The sequence below is a fragment of the Manacus vitellinus genome, unplaced genomic scaffold (genome assembly GCF_001715985.3).
Source record: "Manacus vitellinus isolate BGI_N305 unplaced genomic scaffold, ASM171598v3 scaffold_122_pilon, whole genome shotgun sequence".
In the NCBI taxonomy this organism is placed as follows: Eukaryota; Metazoa; Chordata; class Aves; order Passeriformes; family Pipridae; genus Manacus; species Manacus vitellinus.
In genome coordinates, this window is record NW_021938909.1 from 347,520 (window position 1) to 364,715 (window position 17,196).

The 17,196-nt window shown below is 50.8% G+C and overlaps 1 protein-coding gene across 1 annotated transcript in view; it reads left to right on the forward strand.

Annotated features, from left to right (window-relative positions):
* SON (SON DNA binding protein) overlaps positions 1-17,196 on the forward strand; it is a 36,287-nt gene that overhangs the window by 9,824 nt on the left and 9,267 nt on the right. The window contains exons 3-8 of the mRNA XM_029965891.1: positions 3-5,338; positions 6,324-6,484; positions 7,916-8,056; positions 9,335-9,526; positions 13,311-13,421; positions 13,834-13,950. Coding sequence (XP_029821751.1) covers positions 3-5,338; positions 6,324-6,484; positions 7,916-8,056; positions 9,335-9,526; positions 13,311-13,421; positions 13,834-13,950 — 6,058 coding nt within the window. The remainder of the gene's footprint in view (positions 1-2; positions 5,339-6,323; positions 6,485-7,915; positions 8,057-9,334; positions 9,527-13,310; positions 13,422-13,833; positions 13,951-17,196) is intronic.

Sequence of the window (17,196 nt, forward strand, 5' to 3'; positions counted from 1 at the left end):
CATCGGTCTGGTTCCTCTGATCGGTCAAAATCCAGGTCACGGTCCGTAGAGAAAAGAGGTCGGAAGGCGTCTGTGCGGAGGTCGAAACGACAACGCTCCAAGTCCTCGGACCGCTACAAGTCTAGGTCCAGGTCAGTAGAAAAGAGAGATCGGAAGCAATCGTCGCGGAAGTCTAAACGTCAGCGCTCCAAGTCCTCGGACCGGTACAAGTCGAGATCCAAATCGGTGGAAAAAAAGAAGGAGTCCTCCCGTAAATCCAAGCGTCGCCGCTCAAAATCTTCCGAACGTTACAAGTCCAGGTCCAGGTCTGTTGAAAAAAAGCGCAAGGAATCTTCAAAAAAGTCCAAACGGAAACGTTCCAAGTCTTCTGACAGCGTCAAGTCAAGGTCCAAATCTGTAGAAAAAAGAGAGAATAAGTTGTCAGCAAAGTCCAGCAAACACGCAGAGTCATCTGAACTTCAGGAGTCAACCAAAAGTCTTGAAAATGTTCCTGAGTCTTCTGTTGGAAGCGAAGGCAAATCTTCCAATGGTCCCATGTCAATGTCTTTGTCCGAGCAAGGAATAAACGGCCCAGAGCTGCCACCGTCGTATGGAAGTGGATTTTCCAAAACGTCTGATAACCTTGAAGAAAGTTCCTCATCTGTTGAAAAAACAGATCTGCAGTCTTCTGCCATGTCTGAAATGGATACCTCCAAAACCCCAGACAACCAGGAATTGAGATCCATGTCTGTGGAAAAAACACAGGATTCAGAGCTTTCTATGACGTCTGAAAATGGATCAGCTGAAAAAGCAGAGGCTCTGGAGTCTTCACCGCTACCTGAACTTCCATATTCCACACCCAAGTCAAGATCCTCATCTGTTGAAAAAAGGAGAGATGCAGAAACTTCTTCAGCAGCAGAATTCCATCTCTCCACATCCCACGGAGATGTATCCAGGACTACCCCTCTCAGAGAAGTAGAAGGTCCAGAGCTTCCTCCGTCACTTCTAAGTGACTACAAGACTATCTCCTCATCCTCTGGAAGTGTGGAAGCTCAGGGCTCTTCTGTGCCACCCGAAGGCACACTCTCCAACTCGTCTGATGGTCCTGACTCGCGACATATCCCTGGTGAGCAAACAGAGCTCCCCCAGTTTCTGCAAGGACCTGAACATGGATCCTCCCAGCTGGCTGCCAGCCCCGGAGCAGTGGAAGCTCAGAGGCCTTCCCTGGCACCTGAAGGGACCCACCCTGCAATCCCTGATGGCCAGGAGCCTTCTCTGGCTTCTGACAGTGGATACTTCATGTCTCCTGATGGACGTGGATCAGGATCCTGCTTTGCTACACCAGTAGACCAACCTTCGTTGTCTGTAGGCGAGTCCTTCAAGTCCCCGGATGGAAATGAACAAAGATATTTATCTGTTGAAAAAGTCAAGGCTGCAGATGTTTCCCTCACGTCTGTGTGTGGTTCTGTTGAGATCTCTGATGACCTTGTTTCAGTGTCCTCTTTTAAAGTTCATGAGTCCAGATCATCTGTTGACAAAGGTTTGGATGGCCCAACGCTTCCCCAAGTCCTTGAGGTTGATTGCTCCAGATCTTCAGAAATGCACGAGTCGAGATACCTGCCTGCTGGAAAAATAGATGGTGCAGGATCTTTGGTGCTCTCCAAGAGTGGGATTTCCGTGTGCCACGATGGCCACAAAGCAAAGTACAATTCTTTTGAGAGCACAGAAGGTGCAGAACTGTCAGTGGCGTCTGAGCTCAGGTGCTCTGTGTTCCCCGAAGGCTATAAACTGGCATCTGCTGCAGTTGATAAAGTGGAGATCCATAAGTCTCCTCTCTCGCTGGAAGGTGGGTTCTCTGTGTCTGCTGATGGTGAATCAGTGAGCACACCTGAAAAACTGCAGCCCCCAGCGACTGCTCTGCCATCAGAAGAGGGGGTTGTCCTGTTGCCCGATAACCATGAACTGAGACCTGTCCCTGCTGAAAAAGTGGAGGTGCTGAATTCATCTGAACCGAAAGTCCTCGCTTCCCCTGACAGCTACAGGCTGGGGTCTGCCCACGATGAAATACAGGTGCAGGAAAGCAGATGTTCAGTTGCCTCTGATGGTCACGAGGTGACATCCACCCCTTTTGGAAGAGCTGAGGTAGAGGAGCCTTCTGGAGTGTCCGACAATGAACACATGATAGGGCTCGATGGCCCAGAGCTGACATCAACCCCTGCGGAGAAGACAGAGCTGCGGAAGCTTTACCAGATGGCTGAGGAGAGAAGTTTGGTGTCTGCCGAGAGCCAGGAGCTGCAGGCACCCTCTGCTGAGAAGGCCCAGATGGAAGAGCCTGCCCTGGGCTCTGACAGCGAATGCACCGTGTCCTGGCTGCACCAGGAGTTGAGGTCCAGCTCTCCCGAAAGGGCAGAGGTGCAGGAGGCTGCCGTGGTACCCGACAGTGACTATGCTGTGGCTGCTGAACATCACACGTTGCCATCTTCCCTGGCTGCAAAACCAGAGGGGCAGGAGTGCTCTGTGCTGCCTGGGGTGTCTCCTCAGGGCCAGGAGGTGATGGCCAGCCCAGCTGAAAAAGAGGTGCAGGAGCCTTCTCTGCCACCTGGCAGTGAATATTCCATCTTCCCTCGGGGCCAGGGTTTACAGCCTGGCCTCGCTGGGAACACGGCAGTGCAGGAGCCCTCCCCCATCCCAGACAGCTGCTACACTGCATCTCCCGGGGGACTGGAGCTGCTCCACGCTTACAATGAGACACCAGAGGTGCAGGAGTGTTCTCTGCTGTCTGAAAACGAGTACGATGTGTCCCCTGAAAGGCGAGATTTGAGATCCAGTCCCGCTGAGAAAGAAGAAGGGGAGGAATCTGAAAGTGAAAGTTCAATATCCACCGACAGCCGGGAGTTGCAGCCTGCAGCTGTTGGAAAAACAGAGGTGCAGGAGTTGTCTTTGTCTGAGGGTGAGTGTCCCATGTCCCCTGAAGGTCAGGAGCTGCAGTCCAGCCCAGCTGAAAGAATAGAGGCCAAGGAACCTTCTGTGACATCTGAAAACGAACACGCTCTGTCCCCCGAGGAGTACGAACCACGAGTAACTCACACTGAGAGAGCAGAGGGTGGGGATTCTGCTTTGGCATCTGAACGTGACCATTTGTTTTTCGAGAGCCAGGAGGTGAGATTCCCCCCTCTTCAGAAAGCAGCTGGGCAGGAGCTTTCTCCAGCACCTGACAATGAACATGGAGCATCTCCCGATGAGCAAGAGTTGAGATTCACCAGTGTTGGAAAAGCAGATGACCTTGAACCTTTGGCACTGAACGACAGAGCCTCCATGTCCCCTGATGACAGGGATTTGAAATCCATCCCTGTTGAGAAAGTGGACCACGCAATGCCTTCTTTACTGCCTGAAGGTGAGCGCTCTGTGTCTCCGGACGGCTACAGTGTGAGATCAGGCCCTGGAGAAGAAACTGGGGATCTGGAGCCCTCTTTGAGATCTGAACGTAGATATTCCACATCCTCCTATCAGGAGGGTCATGAGCTGAAATCTCCCATGGAGGAAGAGGGTCTGGAGTCCTCTTTGACTTCTGAACACAGGCGGTCTGTGTCCCCCGAGGGCCACGACCGGAAATCTGCCATAGATGAAGAAATGGATGATGTGGAGAGACGTTCCACCTCCCCTGAAGAGCAGGAGTCAAGCGCGGGTGAAGAAGCAGAGGATCTGGAGCAGCCTTTGACAACAGAACGTAGATGCTCCGTGTCTTCTGATGAGCACGAGTCAAGGTCAACCACTGGGGAAGAGGCAGAGGATGCAGAACCCTCCTTGACAGCTGAACGAAGAGACTCCATATCCTCTGACGAGCACGAGTCGAGGTCCACTGCTGGGGAGGATGGGGAAGATGGGGAGGCCTCTGTGACGGCTGAACGTAGACACTCCACGTCTTCTGATGACCGTGAGTCCACAGCTGGTGAAGAAACAGAGGATTTGACAGCCGAACACAGACGTTCTGTGTCTCCTGACGGACGCGAGTCCAGGTCATCTGTAGGTGAAGAAGCAGAGGATCAGGAGCTCTCTTTGACAGCTGAACGTAGGCACTCCACATCTTCAGATGATCATGAGTCGAGATCTACTGCTGGAGAGGATGCAGAGGACGTGGAGCCCTCCTCGGCAGCTGAGCGAAGAGATTCCACGTCGTCGGACGAGCAGGAGTCAAGGTCTGACGCTGGTGAAGAAGCAGAGGATGTGGAGCCCTCTTTGACAGCTGAGCATAGACGTTCTGCATCCCCCGATGGGGCTGAGTCCAGGTCTACCACTGGGGAAGAAGAAGGAGATGATGCGGAGCCCTCCTTGACAGCTGAACAAAGAGACTCCACGTCATCAGAGGAGCATGAGTCGGAGTCTTCCAGCGGGGAAGAGGAGGGTGAGGATGCAGAACCCTCTTTGGCAGATGAAGATAAGCAGGATTCCATGCCTCTGGAGCAGTCGGAGGAACAGGACTCTTCCTTTGTCCCTGAAAGTAGACGTTCCGAGTCTTCTGAACGTGAGAAATCCAGATCCAAATCTGTTGATAAAGCGTCCGACAAAGAGTCTCCCCAGAGATCTGTCAGCAGGCGCTCACAGTCTCCCGCCCTCCAGAAGAGCCGATCCACGTCCGTTGAGAAAGCGGCGGACAAAGAGACCACCCGGAGGTACCGACGGAGACGCTCCAGGTCCACTGCTCACCAAAGGAGCCAGTCCACGTCCGTGGAGAAGACAGCAGACAAGGAGTCCACCCGGAGGTCCCGGCGCCGGCGCTCCAGGTCCACCGCTCGCCAGAGGAGTCAGTCCAAATCCGTGGAGAAGGCAGCGGACAAAGAGTCTTCTCGGAGGTCCAGGAGCAGGCGCTCCAGGTCCTCTCAGCGCAGATCCAAGAGATACGACACAGACTCTCGCTCCAGGCGGAATCGCTCCAGGTCAGCGACACGGAGAAGAGCCTCGCGATCCAAATCCAACCGCCGCTCCCGGTCCAGCTCCTTGTCCCGGTCAAGGCACAGGAGGAGGAGCAGGTCGCGGTCAGCATCCCGAAGGCGACGCTCCTTATCCAGGGACAGGCGCAAGAGGTCTCAGAGAAATAGATCCAGATCTACCGAGAGAAGGAGGAGGAGATCGGATTCCAGAGATCGTAGGATATCGCTCCGATTACGGAGCAGGAGTCGGACGCCTCTTCGGCAGAGGAGATCGAGATCCCGAGGGAGGAGACGGAGCTCCAGCAGGTCCCCGATCCGGCTGCGGCGGTCGAGGTCTTCAGGGCGAAGGCGATACAGCAGGTCACCCGATCGCCGCCGCTCCAGGTCCTCCGAGTTCTCCAGCAGGTCCCCGAAACGTCTCACAGACCTGGGTGAGTGAGGGCTCATTTTCGGTAGCTCCGGGACGGGCGAGGGTGGGTCGGTCTGCACAGCCTGGCTTTAACATGTCCCTGCAGTGGTCAGAAGGGATTCCTTGGAAGTCGTTCTGCGTGTTAGTTTTAGGCAGTGACTTCCAGTAGGAACTTCCACGTTGGAGTGGAATCGCCGCTCTCCATTTGGATGGAAGTGTCCTTGCAGCAGGTTGTACCTGGGCTCTGGAGCTTGTGTGCAAAGGTGGTGTGCAGCAGCCTTGAGGAGCACTGTGCAGGGTAAGAGTTGGTGAAGGCCAAGTAATTGGACATAAGAAACTTGGGAATTTCTCGTTTTCCTGAGAACAGGTTGGGCCTGAAAGGTCGGTTAGGTGCCAACTGGAGAGTCCCAAGCTCTGTTGTTGGCTGTTCCCAGGACTCTGTCTTGCCTCTTTCCCATGGTAAGAACTTCTAGGAAAGGGAGACTTGTTTCTGAAAATAATCCCAGACTCAGCAGAGAAAAATTCCTAATGAGCTGCATCTTTTCTCTGTGCTTGGGGGAAGAGAGGCCATGGGGTTTCCTTGGATAGTGAGTTACAGAAGGAGAAAGAAGGTTTGAATTTGGGGCCGAGCTCTTGTACAGTGTGTGAGGAACCTCCTGTTGCAGACTGGAGTTTCTGATCCTCCTAGTCCTGACTCAGAGTTGCCTTGGGAGCCTGCCAGTACCAGAAGGTGGTAACTCATTTATTTGCAAACTGGCAGGAGGCTTAATTTATTTCCATGCCCTGTTTCCCTGCCAGGGCCACAGGACTCCCTAATAGAGCAAATTACTGTTTCATTAACAGTTTTGCACGTAATTGTGTTCTACACAAGCAGTGATTTCCACAGAACATAATAAAAGCATGGTGTGGGTAAAATCTTGTCCAGTTTGCCAGAAACGCTTCTTTATTATTAAAAGAAGAACCTGTGTAAAATACTCACTCTCCTTTACCAAAATGCCTCTCCTCAGACAAGGCCCAGCTCCTGGAAATCGCCAAAGCCAACGCGGCCGCCATGTGTGCGAAGTCCGGGGTGCCCCTGCCCCCCAGCCTGATGCCTCTGCTGTCCCAGAAGAAGGACGACAAAGCCAACCAGAAATCCTCCCGGGACACCCTGAAGGAGCTCACGGAGGTGAGGGAGAGCAGCAGCACTGGCTGAACCTGAGCGTAGCCAAGCTGGGCTTTGGGGGAGTGTGGGCACCGTGGCACTGTGTGCTCGGGTCACGTGGGAGCTGCTTTGGGTTTGGAATCACAGAATTGTCCAGGCTGGAAAAGCCCTCCCAGCCCATGGATCCCCCCTGTGCCCCATCCCCACCTTGTCCCCCAGCCCAGAGCACTGAGTGCCACGGCCAGGCCTTCCTGGGACACCTCCAGGGCTGGGCACTCCAAACCTCCCTGGGCAGCCCCTGCCAAGGCCTCACCACTCTTTTGAGCCCTTATTCTGGACACAAGTCTGTTTTGAGTCATTAAAACTGACATTTTTAATTCCATGGAAATGCATGAAATCCAATTATTTTGCCTTTTTTTTTTTTTTTTTGTTTAGTTCTGATTCTGTTCTCATTTGGTACAAATTGGTGTCTGTCCCTGCACTCCTGTTCATGAAACCCAAAGCTTTCACTTCCAGTTTTTGATTCTGGTGTTGTTTTGAAATCGTAGGATGATTTGGGTTGGAAGGGACCTTAAAGCCCATCCAGTGCCACCCCTGCCATGGGCAGGGACACCTTCCACCAGCCCAGGTTGCTCCAAGCCCCGTCCAACCTGGCCTTGGACACTTCCCCCAGAAACTGGAGAGAATTTGGAATACAGAAGTGCTTTTATGTGGGGTTTTTTTTAATTGCATCATCAGTGTGACAGTTCTGGAAATAACATCTGAGATGAGGCAATGTCCAGGTGCTGAGAACTGGACTTTGGACTGTCCCTGGGCTGGGGGCAGCAGAGGGACAGTCCAAAGCTGGGGTGGTGCAGGTGCCCTGTGCTCACACCTGGAGTGGTTTTCACGTCCCCTGACCAAGATCCAAAGTAGTTTGTGCTGATCTGGAAGCCCCAAACCTGCCCCTCCTTTAGCTTACAACTCTGGGAATCTGCTGGATGATGTTTCTCTTCTGTTGAGTCAAAACTGGCCACAGAATCAGTCCAGGTGCTGGGAAATCAGGAAAGAATCACAAAATTATGGCCTTTCTGGAAACTCTTTTTGTCTTTTGTCCTTTTTTTCCTCTCTTTTTTGTTTCCTCCTGTGGAGGTTTCCCCAGTTTGACTGTGGTATCCCCACAGCACCTCTGTGTTCTGTATTCAATGAAATGGGGATGTCCTGCATCCCTGGCCAACCCCACAATATTCCAGAAGGAATCTGGAAGCTGTGGCTCCTGACGAGGTCCCGAGTCAGCACCCAGTGAGTGCCTGGTGTTGGATAATTTGTGTGGCACATCCCAAGTCCCTCTATTGGTGCCCTCGCTGGAAGGTTTCCTTGTCTTCAGAAAAGAAAACCATGTTTTTTGCTAGAAATGTTCTCTGTGTGTTTGGGTGCAAGGTGCAGGTTTGCTCAGAGCTGACATTCCCTTTTCAGAAATGCAAGAAGATTGCCCAGAGCACAGACGACGTGATCGTGAACAAACCCCACGTGTCGGACGAGGAGGAGGAGGAGCGGCCTTTCTACAACCATCCTTTCAAGCTCAGCGAGCCCAAACCTATCTTCTTCAATTTAAGTGTGAGTACTGCTTGACTTTTCAGTGCTTTAAACCGTGGTTCTTTTTAAATAATGCAAGTTCTTTTACAGAAATACGGCAGGGGGTGATGATCTTGGTGAAATGGGGAGTGTTTCTCTGTCAATTTAAAGAAACACTCCCAGATTCACCAAGGTTAAATTGATAATCTTGGTGATATGGGGAGTGTTTGTTGAAGTGCATCTGGGACTGAAATGCTTTGAAGCATCAATTAGCTTTGTTTAACTTCTCTTGGTTTGTTGATGTTTGGGGTTTTTTAGGTGGGGGGGTTTTCCAGTTTTAGTTTTGTTTGTTTGGTTGGTTTTTTTTGTGCCCATGAAAGTCTGTTCTGGTTTTGCAGGGTATAAAGCACTAGAAAAGTATTTAGTAGGCTCAGTGAAAATAGAAATAACATTAGATTATTATATTAGAAGGAACAGTAGAAATAACAATGCTATTCTTGTGTATAAATACCTTGTGGTGTGCACAAAATAAGCAGTAATACATATTTACATGTGTAAGGTAGAAAGAGATTTTATATAGTACTGTTAGAAAGGGGTACAGTGAAACTCAAGAAACCTTGGAATTCTTCTGGGCTCTGGAGAGGAATGTTCTGTGGTGGTGATGAGTTGCTCTGCCTGTTGGCCACATTTTTGACCCTTTTAGTGTTGTTCTTTCTCCATTCCAGTCTGACAGCTATTCCCATCCATATTCCTAGGAGTTTATCCAGTATTATCCCACATTGCCACCTGTGTTTGCCTCTTGGGAGGGAACCTGGCAGAGATCTGTGCAGGTTCTTCAGGAATTGCCAGCAGTGTCTGAGGAAAACAAGGCTGTAGATGGAATGTGCTTGGAAATTCCTGCTGCTCTGAAAAATAACCCAAAATGGGAAAGCTAGATGCTGAGAAGTGCTCTGTCTGGTCTTGCAAAGCTTTTGATCACAGCCAGTGTTTTGGCTGCCCAGGACTTTTCCCTTGGAGCTTTCCCTGCCAAATACCTGTGTGGCAGATGAGGGTTGTTCTCTTTGTGCTGGGCTCAGCTGGGAGAAGGGAGGGTTGGGAGGTTTGGGGCCACTGAAGTTGGTTTCAGTGATTTCTCATCTTCTCTTACAGTGCAATTTGTTGCTCACATGTGGGTTGGTTTATTATAATTATTGTAGCTCATTGTTCCATAATAAGAAGGGTGAGTGTTCTGTGGCAGCTGAACCCCAAGTGTTTGCAGGGAATCACTTTGGGAGTCCTGCGTGTTTGCAGGTCTGAACTCTGCCATTTTCTGCCTTTCAGACTCCCAGCATAAAACCAGCACCACCCCCCCAACCAAAAAACCAGGTCAGCCTGTCCAAGGAGTTCCCTGTGTCCTCTGGGTCCCAGCACAGGAAGAAGGAGGCAGACAGTGTCTATGGAGAGTGGGTTCCCGTTGACAAGGGCGGCAAAGACGACGGCAAGGACGATGTGTTCCCCAAACCAGCCATTGAGGTAAGCAAGGCAAGGAGAGCCTATCACATCAGAAAGCCAAAACCATTACCTGGGCACTCGGGGACCAAAATGCAGTCTGGGAAAACGAAAAAGGCACTTAAAAAGGTGGGACCTAAGAGCTGAGTGAGCTGGGGATGTGAGCTCTGCATCGGGGATGCTCCTGGGGGCAGAGCTGGGAGCAGAAGCCTGTCCCACCCCTGGCCTTTGGTCAGCTGGGACTCCTTGGGCTCCAGGGAATTGAAACTTTAGCTGGAAGAGATAAAAAAAGTTCCTTGCTGAGTTTCCTGCAGAGGTTAATTAACACCTGGAGACTTTGACAGTAATGTATGTAATGCTACTTAAATTATCCCACTGATCTTAGAGTAACAACATCACACTGGAATGTAATCCATTGAAAATTGTAAGTGCTTTTAAAACCACCATCTCCTCGGGATGTGTTTATTGATTTTCCAGCTTTCCAGGCAGGTTTGCTCACATGGCTGTTTTGCACTTGACCTTCCAAAGGACAATCTAATTGTGTGGATGATAAACAAAAAAATACAGAGCAAATGTTTTTCCCCTTGAAATTTCTTCCAGAGAACATTTTGTGGGGGTTTTGTAATTAAGTAAATTAAATATTTAAGACAGATGTTAATTTCTTTAAGTTGCTGTTACCTCAATGCACTTGAAGCCTCGTTCTCACCCCCTCCAAAGCCAAAACCAAAACCCTTCCATCTGTTTCTGACAAAACCATCTCTTCACTTGGTGTGTTTTGTTTTTCAAGAACTTTCTGGTACTGCACAATTGAAGCACGGAAGGAGTTTTCTTCTGGGTGTTTTACAGCACCAAAAGCCCAGAGTGTGTAACTTCCCCAACATTTTTATGGGATACCTGGGAGTTTGATGGTCAGGCACCCGATTCCTTGTTCCCTCAGTTTGGGCTCTCAGGCACCACTAGTGAGGCAAACCCTGAGATGTTTGTGCAGAAGGTCATTCCCGGTTTCACTGGAGTAAATATGTGAACCACAACTTTCCTTTCTGTCCTGTGTATGTTTATAAATGCCTGTAACTATGTTGTCTGCTTTTATATTTGTAAATAAATATTTTTATTTGCATTTACCTTAACTTGGTTTGTGTTAAGGGTGATTTCAGGGGGCGTTAGCTCAGAGTGTCCCATCTCTTGGGTTTGGCAAGGCTTAAGTGGCAAACAGTAGCAGAATTGCTGTGTGTTCCTCCAGGGAGTCTGACAGGTAACAGAGTTGCTTCTCTGCCCGATTTTTTAAAATGTTTGTGGGGACTCTGAGGTGGAAATGGCTCCCTTTGAGCAACATGAGGCAGATCAGCTCCTTGCCTGGGGGAGTGTGCTTGGATCCTTAAAAAGTTTCACATGTAATTTCCCTCCGTTCATTGTTCCTAATTCTGAAATATTGTGACAGTTGTGATACGAGTCTGGACTGACGTGACAAACCACCCAGCTGGTTTCATTGCTCTGCTTTTAGTTACTGCATTAGTCTGAAATGAGCCTGCCAGTGTATCACAGCTTGGTTAATAACCCTGTGGGCTCTTAGCATAGTTGTTTGTGGTGGCAGGAGATGGAGGAAAAGGTCTGGAGTAATGTGGAGGCTCAGCATGTCTGTAGGAGGCAGAGGAACCTGTGAGGAAGGAGCTGTGTTGGGAAGTGTGGAGCTGAGTGTTGGATTCCAGGGTGGAGCATCCCAGGTGCCTTGGACAGAGGTGCTCAGGGGATGTAAAAAGGCAGGAAATGCACTCAGGGAACCTCCAGAGCAGGTGAAAAACCTGCTGTCCCCTGCCAGCCACATCCTTCCTGCTCCAGGGTTTGTGATTGGTGGGGAAGGTGAGGAGGATGAGGCTTGGCCAGGCAGAGCTCTGGGGGACGATGGAACACTGCACTGCCACCGTTTGCCTTGACTCAATAATAACAACTTCTCGTACTTCAAGCAGAGATTTGTATTTTTGCTCGAGATCCAAAGCTGCCATGGAGTGTGTTGGCACAGCACAAAGCCCTGCTGGTCCCCACGCTGGTGCCTGGCCTTTTGGGAAGTGTTGGGAGTTGAGTGCCCAGGGGATGTGCTGAGAGCCCCAGTCTGGTAAAGCACTAACACCCAGGTTTGGCATGGCAGTGGTGCCAGGCTGCTTTCCTGGGCTGCTCCCATGCCTGGGTGTATTGCTGGATTGAAGCTTTTGGTGAGTAGAAGAACTCTTATCTATCTCCTGAACTCGTTTCACAAACAGAAAATTCAAGAATTACTTGAGCATGTGAGGGAAATTTATTGACTCAGCCAGTGTGTGTTTGAAACAGGCATTTTAATGTACGTGTGAGGGGATTTGAGATAATATTTTGATTGCTCTTGTGCCTTGGTTGTGCTCTGTGTGACAGTAAATAAGCACTGATGTCAGTCCAGGGACACTGGGACTTGGGGGATTTGAACCCTGTCTTGGTCAGTGCCAGGTGCTCCAGCAATGACCTTCACCACAGAGACCCCTTTGTCCTGAACTCCAACCAAAAATCCCACATCTTCAGTCAGATTTAACAGAGCACAGAACCAATCCTTGTGTTTGATGCAGTTGTAGAACCCCATGTCTGTCTCTGACTGCTTTTCAGTATTTAGTTAATTCTTGACCTGGTTCCTGGGCCAGGGGGTGTGGATTAACTGTGTTTGTTTGGTTCAGCTGAGTCAATCCTTAATGAGTCCCTCCTGCTTTGTACAGTGTGTGAGATGGTGACTAACAAAGGAGAGAAAGGGGTTTTATAGGGCCAATTAAAATGAAGTTAAAATGCCCCTTCCCCTCGAGGTGTGTGTGCCAACTGCTGCTCTGATTGTTGGGTTTCTCCTGTGCCTCAAACAGTCCCAGCCCTACCAGTGTCTGTCACAGCTCCAAGGAAATTCCATTCCTTCCCTTTCTCCTTTCCAGACAGAAAGATCCATAAAATGCACATCCTCTGAGGAGCAGGGCACAAGGATTTTAGACAAGAGCTGTACTCCAGCCACAATTGGTTATGTTTTCACCCCACAGAGGGGAGGTTTCCAGTGAGCTCCTTCATACCCTGTGTTCTCACCCAGGGGACTCCACAACAGTTTCAGATTTACTTTTCTTTAAATTTTATTGTAGTTCAGCAGCACAGATGGAAAGAACTCTTTCCAGAACAATGAATTCTATGAGCTCCCAGCCTGGTTTTACAGAATCCCAGGATCCCTGAGGCTGGAAAAGCCCTCCCAGCCCATGGATCCCCCTGTGCCCCATCCCCACCTTGTCCCCCAGCCCAGAGCACTGAGTGCCACGGCCAGGCCTTCCTGGGACACCTCCAGGGCTGGGCACTCCAAACCTCCCTGGGCAGCCCCTGCCAAGGCCTGACCACCCTTTCCAGCAGGAAATTCCTCCTCCTGTCCAACCTGAGCCTCCCCTGGCACAGCTGGAGGCCGTTCCCTCTCCTCCTGTCCCTTGTTTGATTCTGTTGGTGAAGAAGATGACACTGAACAGGAAAATGCTTCTCTGCAAATTTTTTTGTGACCAAAATAGTTCTTAGAAAACAACTTGTTGGATATTTAGTGTGTACAGGTGATGTTACACTTAGAGTCTGTATTTGCTTAGGAAAGCCCACCCTGTGTGGATTTAAGCAGCCCCAGGATTTTTGCCGCCTTGCCTGTTTCTTTATCAGACAAACTATTGATTGTGTAAAACCACTTTGCAGTATTGGCAGCTCTTATTCTCCAGCAGCTTTTCCCAGCCCCAGTGGACACTGCTGTGCTCTGATGTATCTTCACAAGTGCTCTCTTTCTCCCCAGTGTGTGGACATCACCACGGCCATGAACGACCGGGCGGTGGCCCAGAAACGGCTCAACGAGAACTCCTTCGACCTGGAGGCCATGTGCATGTTGAACCGTGCACAGGAGCAGGTATGGAGGGGCTGCCAGCAGCAGCTGAGCAGCTGGGGGGAAATCAGGGCTTGCCTTCCATCCCAGCTCATCGCTCTGGCCTGTTTGAGCAAACACGTTTGGGAAGCGGTTGATGGGCTCGTAAAGTCCTGCCTTGGTTTGCGCTTCCCAACACCGAATTTTGGGATAAGGAACTTGTGAAACCATGCACTTCCTAGCACTGGATTTTGAGGATAAGCAGACCATAAACTCACTAGACTTGGAGCTCAGGCTTCAGGGTGACCACTCAGACTTTGGGAGCTTTTGGGAGCACCTGCTCACAACTGAATCTGAATGAGGAATCAGCATGAAAAGTGCTGAGGAACAATGGAGAGTGGCAGAGGAGAAGGTGCAGACATTTATTTTGGTCTCTCCTGTGCTTTTGCCTTTGCAGATTGATGCCTGGGCCCAGTCCAACTCCATCCCTGGCCAGTTCACGGGCAGCACTGGGGCACAGATCCTGTCCTCGGACGAGCTCACCAACAGCGGCCCCCAGGCCTGGATCCGAAAGGTAGAAGTTCCCAGACACCCCTGTGTCACCTGCACAGTCTGAAAAGCAGTGCAAGTATTGCAAAGTGCCAGAAGTGTGCCTTAAAGCCCTGTGGTCGTGCATGTGCCAAGTGCAGCAGGTTGGGTTCAATCTGTGTCTGTCAGCTCAGAGCTCAGCGCTGCCGAGAGCCTTCGCTGTCACTGAGGGGTGTGACAGTGGGCACCCTGTGATCCACGTCCTGGCACTGCCAGCACAGTCCTGGCACTGCAGTGGCAGACCCATCACTACTTTACTGGGATTGGGACAGCTCAGGCAAGGTTTGATCCTGATCTTGTTGAAGTCAGTGAGTTTTGGCATCAGCTTCAGCGAACCAAGTCCCAAACTGCCGTTGTGTTTGCCTTGGTTCTCTCTGATTGCTCCTCTGCCTCTGTCTGGATCACCAGGGTTTTCTGGGAGCCAAAGATTTGGAGGATTACACCAGGAGTTGCAGTTATGTGTTAATACCACCCTGATACTATTTGTGTGTACAGTGAAACAGTCCCCTCTTGCTCAGGTTCTCTCTGGCTGCTCTCGGGGTGTGGTGCATCCTGCACTCGTGTGCTTTAGGAATTGAATTCCTCAAGCTTCATCTTTGCCAGTGAACACTGAGCTGGGGTCTGACAAGGAGTAGAGCTGAGGAATGCTGGCAGTGTCCACCTTTCAGGCCAAAGGAATAACGAGCTGTGCTGCTCAGTCTGGCAGGTGGTGCAGCTGGGTCTGTGCTGGATCAGCTGGTGGGCAGACACCTTCCAGGCTGGGAGCTTGCATAGGAGGCTGAAGTGGAATTTTCCATAAAAGTTGGTGTAAACCGAACACAAAAACCTGGAATTATCAAAAATAGAAGTGTTTTTGCCAAGATTTTCCACTTTTGCCTTGCTTTTCCACTTCATATGGCCAAGCAGTCCAGAGGGCCAGGGAGCTCAGATTGCAGTCACTGGCCAGGTGGGAATCTTTGGGGATCTGATCAGTGCTAAGGCAGGATGCACATGAGAAAGGCTGATCTGAGGCTGTAACAAAAGGTTGCCTTTGATGGAGACAGTCGGAACTGTGAACACCCAGCAGGGATGTGCTGGTGAGGAAGGAGCTTTTCCTGGCTGGAAATGAGAGGTTTGGGAAAGGGATCAACAGGTGTGTGAGGGAGGTTCTCCCTCTGCACCCCCTGGAGGGGTTCCCAGGGCCATGGGAAGGGAGCAGCTCTGATCAGCTCTTTCCCAAACCTCCCCCTGGCTCGAGGTTCTGTGGGGTTCTGTGCCCTCAGTGACAGGATGCAAAGGGCAGCTGTGTTCTCCTGGGCCTTTAACTCCCTCTGGGATCTGCTTTAAAAAAACCCAACCAAACAAACCCAAACAACCACCCCAAAAAACCCAACAAAAACCCCCAAACAACCCAGTGAAACACTTCCTAGGGAGAAGATGGGAGCAGAGTGTGCTCTGTGCTCGTGGACACGGCTCCCTGAGGAGCAGGAGTGTGCTGGAAGGTGGGGTTGGATCTGGAACTCGGGGTGAGCAGCAGCAGCTCTGCTGTGGTTTGCAGGGCAGGGTCCTCCCCAGGCAGCATCCTGGGATTGGGCACAAAGGAGGCTGCTCTGGGAACAGGAGGAGCTGGTGGGTGAAGAAGGCAGGACCCAATCCAGTCCTTCTCCTGCTGCACTGCTGCTCTTCCAGGTTCCACATCCAGCAGAGCCAGGAGTGCTCAGGCTGTGCCCAGGGTTTCTTAGGAATGGGGGGGCCTGTGGGAGCCTTCAGGTGGAGTCCCATCCTGTGGTTGAGGATGATTCCACAGGAAGGGGTTCTGAATCCATGTTATCTTTCTCAGGGACACGAATGCAAACCACCCACGAAATGCAAAGTCCAGGTTGTGTGTTATTTGGGCACTTGAAGTGGTGTAACAGTTATTAATTGATCAGTGTAGCACTGAGGATTGAGGCTTGGGCTCCCTTTTTGTCCTAAGAAAAAGCATTTTAACATTAAAAAAGGATAGTTTTCATCACTAGGGCCAGGAGTTGGACTCTGATCCTGGTGGGTCACTTCCAACTCAGGATATTCTGTGTTTCTATAATTTTTTTTATCTACTGGCAGGGCTGTGGAGTTGTGGCTGTAAATTATTGCCCATTTCTGACTGGAGCTGATTCCTGGAGGCATTTCCTGGGGACTTTGCTGTGTCCAGTGGCCAGGGGAGGAGCTGTGGCCCTTCAGCAGAGGTGGAGCCGTGTCAGCCAGTTAATTGGGGTCTCATTTAATGCATAATTAGAGGATGCTCAGCCATTGGGGGGACAGAGATCCCCACAAAGCAGGGAGGTGGAGCAGGAGAGCTGTGTTGGGGGGGGAGGAAGTGAAGGGCTTGGGGAATTTGTTTGCTGAACTCTGACTTCAGTTTGCATTTGGTGGATTTAACTGCCTGGAGAGGTGATGTGTCCTCAGACTGCCTGGAATTCCAGTTTGGATCTCAGTGTTTGAGGGCCTGGGGTCCTGCAGTGGTTAATGTGGTGCACCAGTGGGGGACCCCGAGTGGGAGTGAGGTTCATCTTCTAACTCCTGTCCTAATTCCTGGTGTTCGTGGGGGGGGTCCTGAGCAGGATCCATAAAGGGAGAAAACATTGCTGGATGTGCTGTATCCTAAAGCAGTTCTGAACAGTGTCACCTTTCCCTTTGGAAAAGTGGGTTCTGTTTCTGTGGGTCACCATCAGTGTAATCAGTTCACAAACATGACTCGTTTCTCTGAAGGTTTCCTTTATTTATTCCCTTTTTTCTTCCAAACACACCGAGCTGCTGAAGGAATGTCAGAGCAAGTGGGGGAATATTTTTTGTTTTTTTCCAAGCAAATTCTGTTGAGGTCTGTTCACTCCCCCTTTCCCAGACTCACACTTGGTCCTGGATTCATCAGCTTCCCTCTGGAGCCTGCACTTGCTCCACAGGGGCAGTTTGTGCACACAGGGACCTGCTGGGCCACTCCCTTGTGCTCCCCCGGGGGCTGCAGCAGCTTCTGGAAAGTTCCAAGCCTTCCTTCCATTCTTCCCAGTCACAGCAGAGCAGAACTCCTCTGAGGGAGGAGGTGGAGCTGGTCTGGTGGTTCCCCCTGGCAGGAGTGCTGAGCTTCCAGGCAGGACACTCAGGGAATCCTGGTGTTCCCGTGGGAAAGGAGGGCACAGGGCAGAGCACATCAACCCTGTGTTCATCACATCCTGGATACTGGAGGAATTCCTGGCTGGGAGGGTGGGGAGGCCCTGGC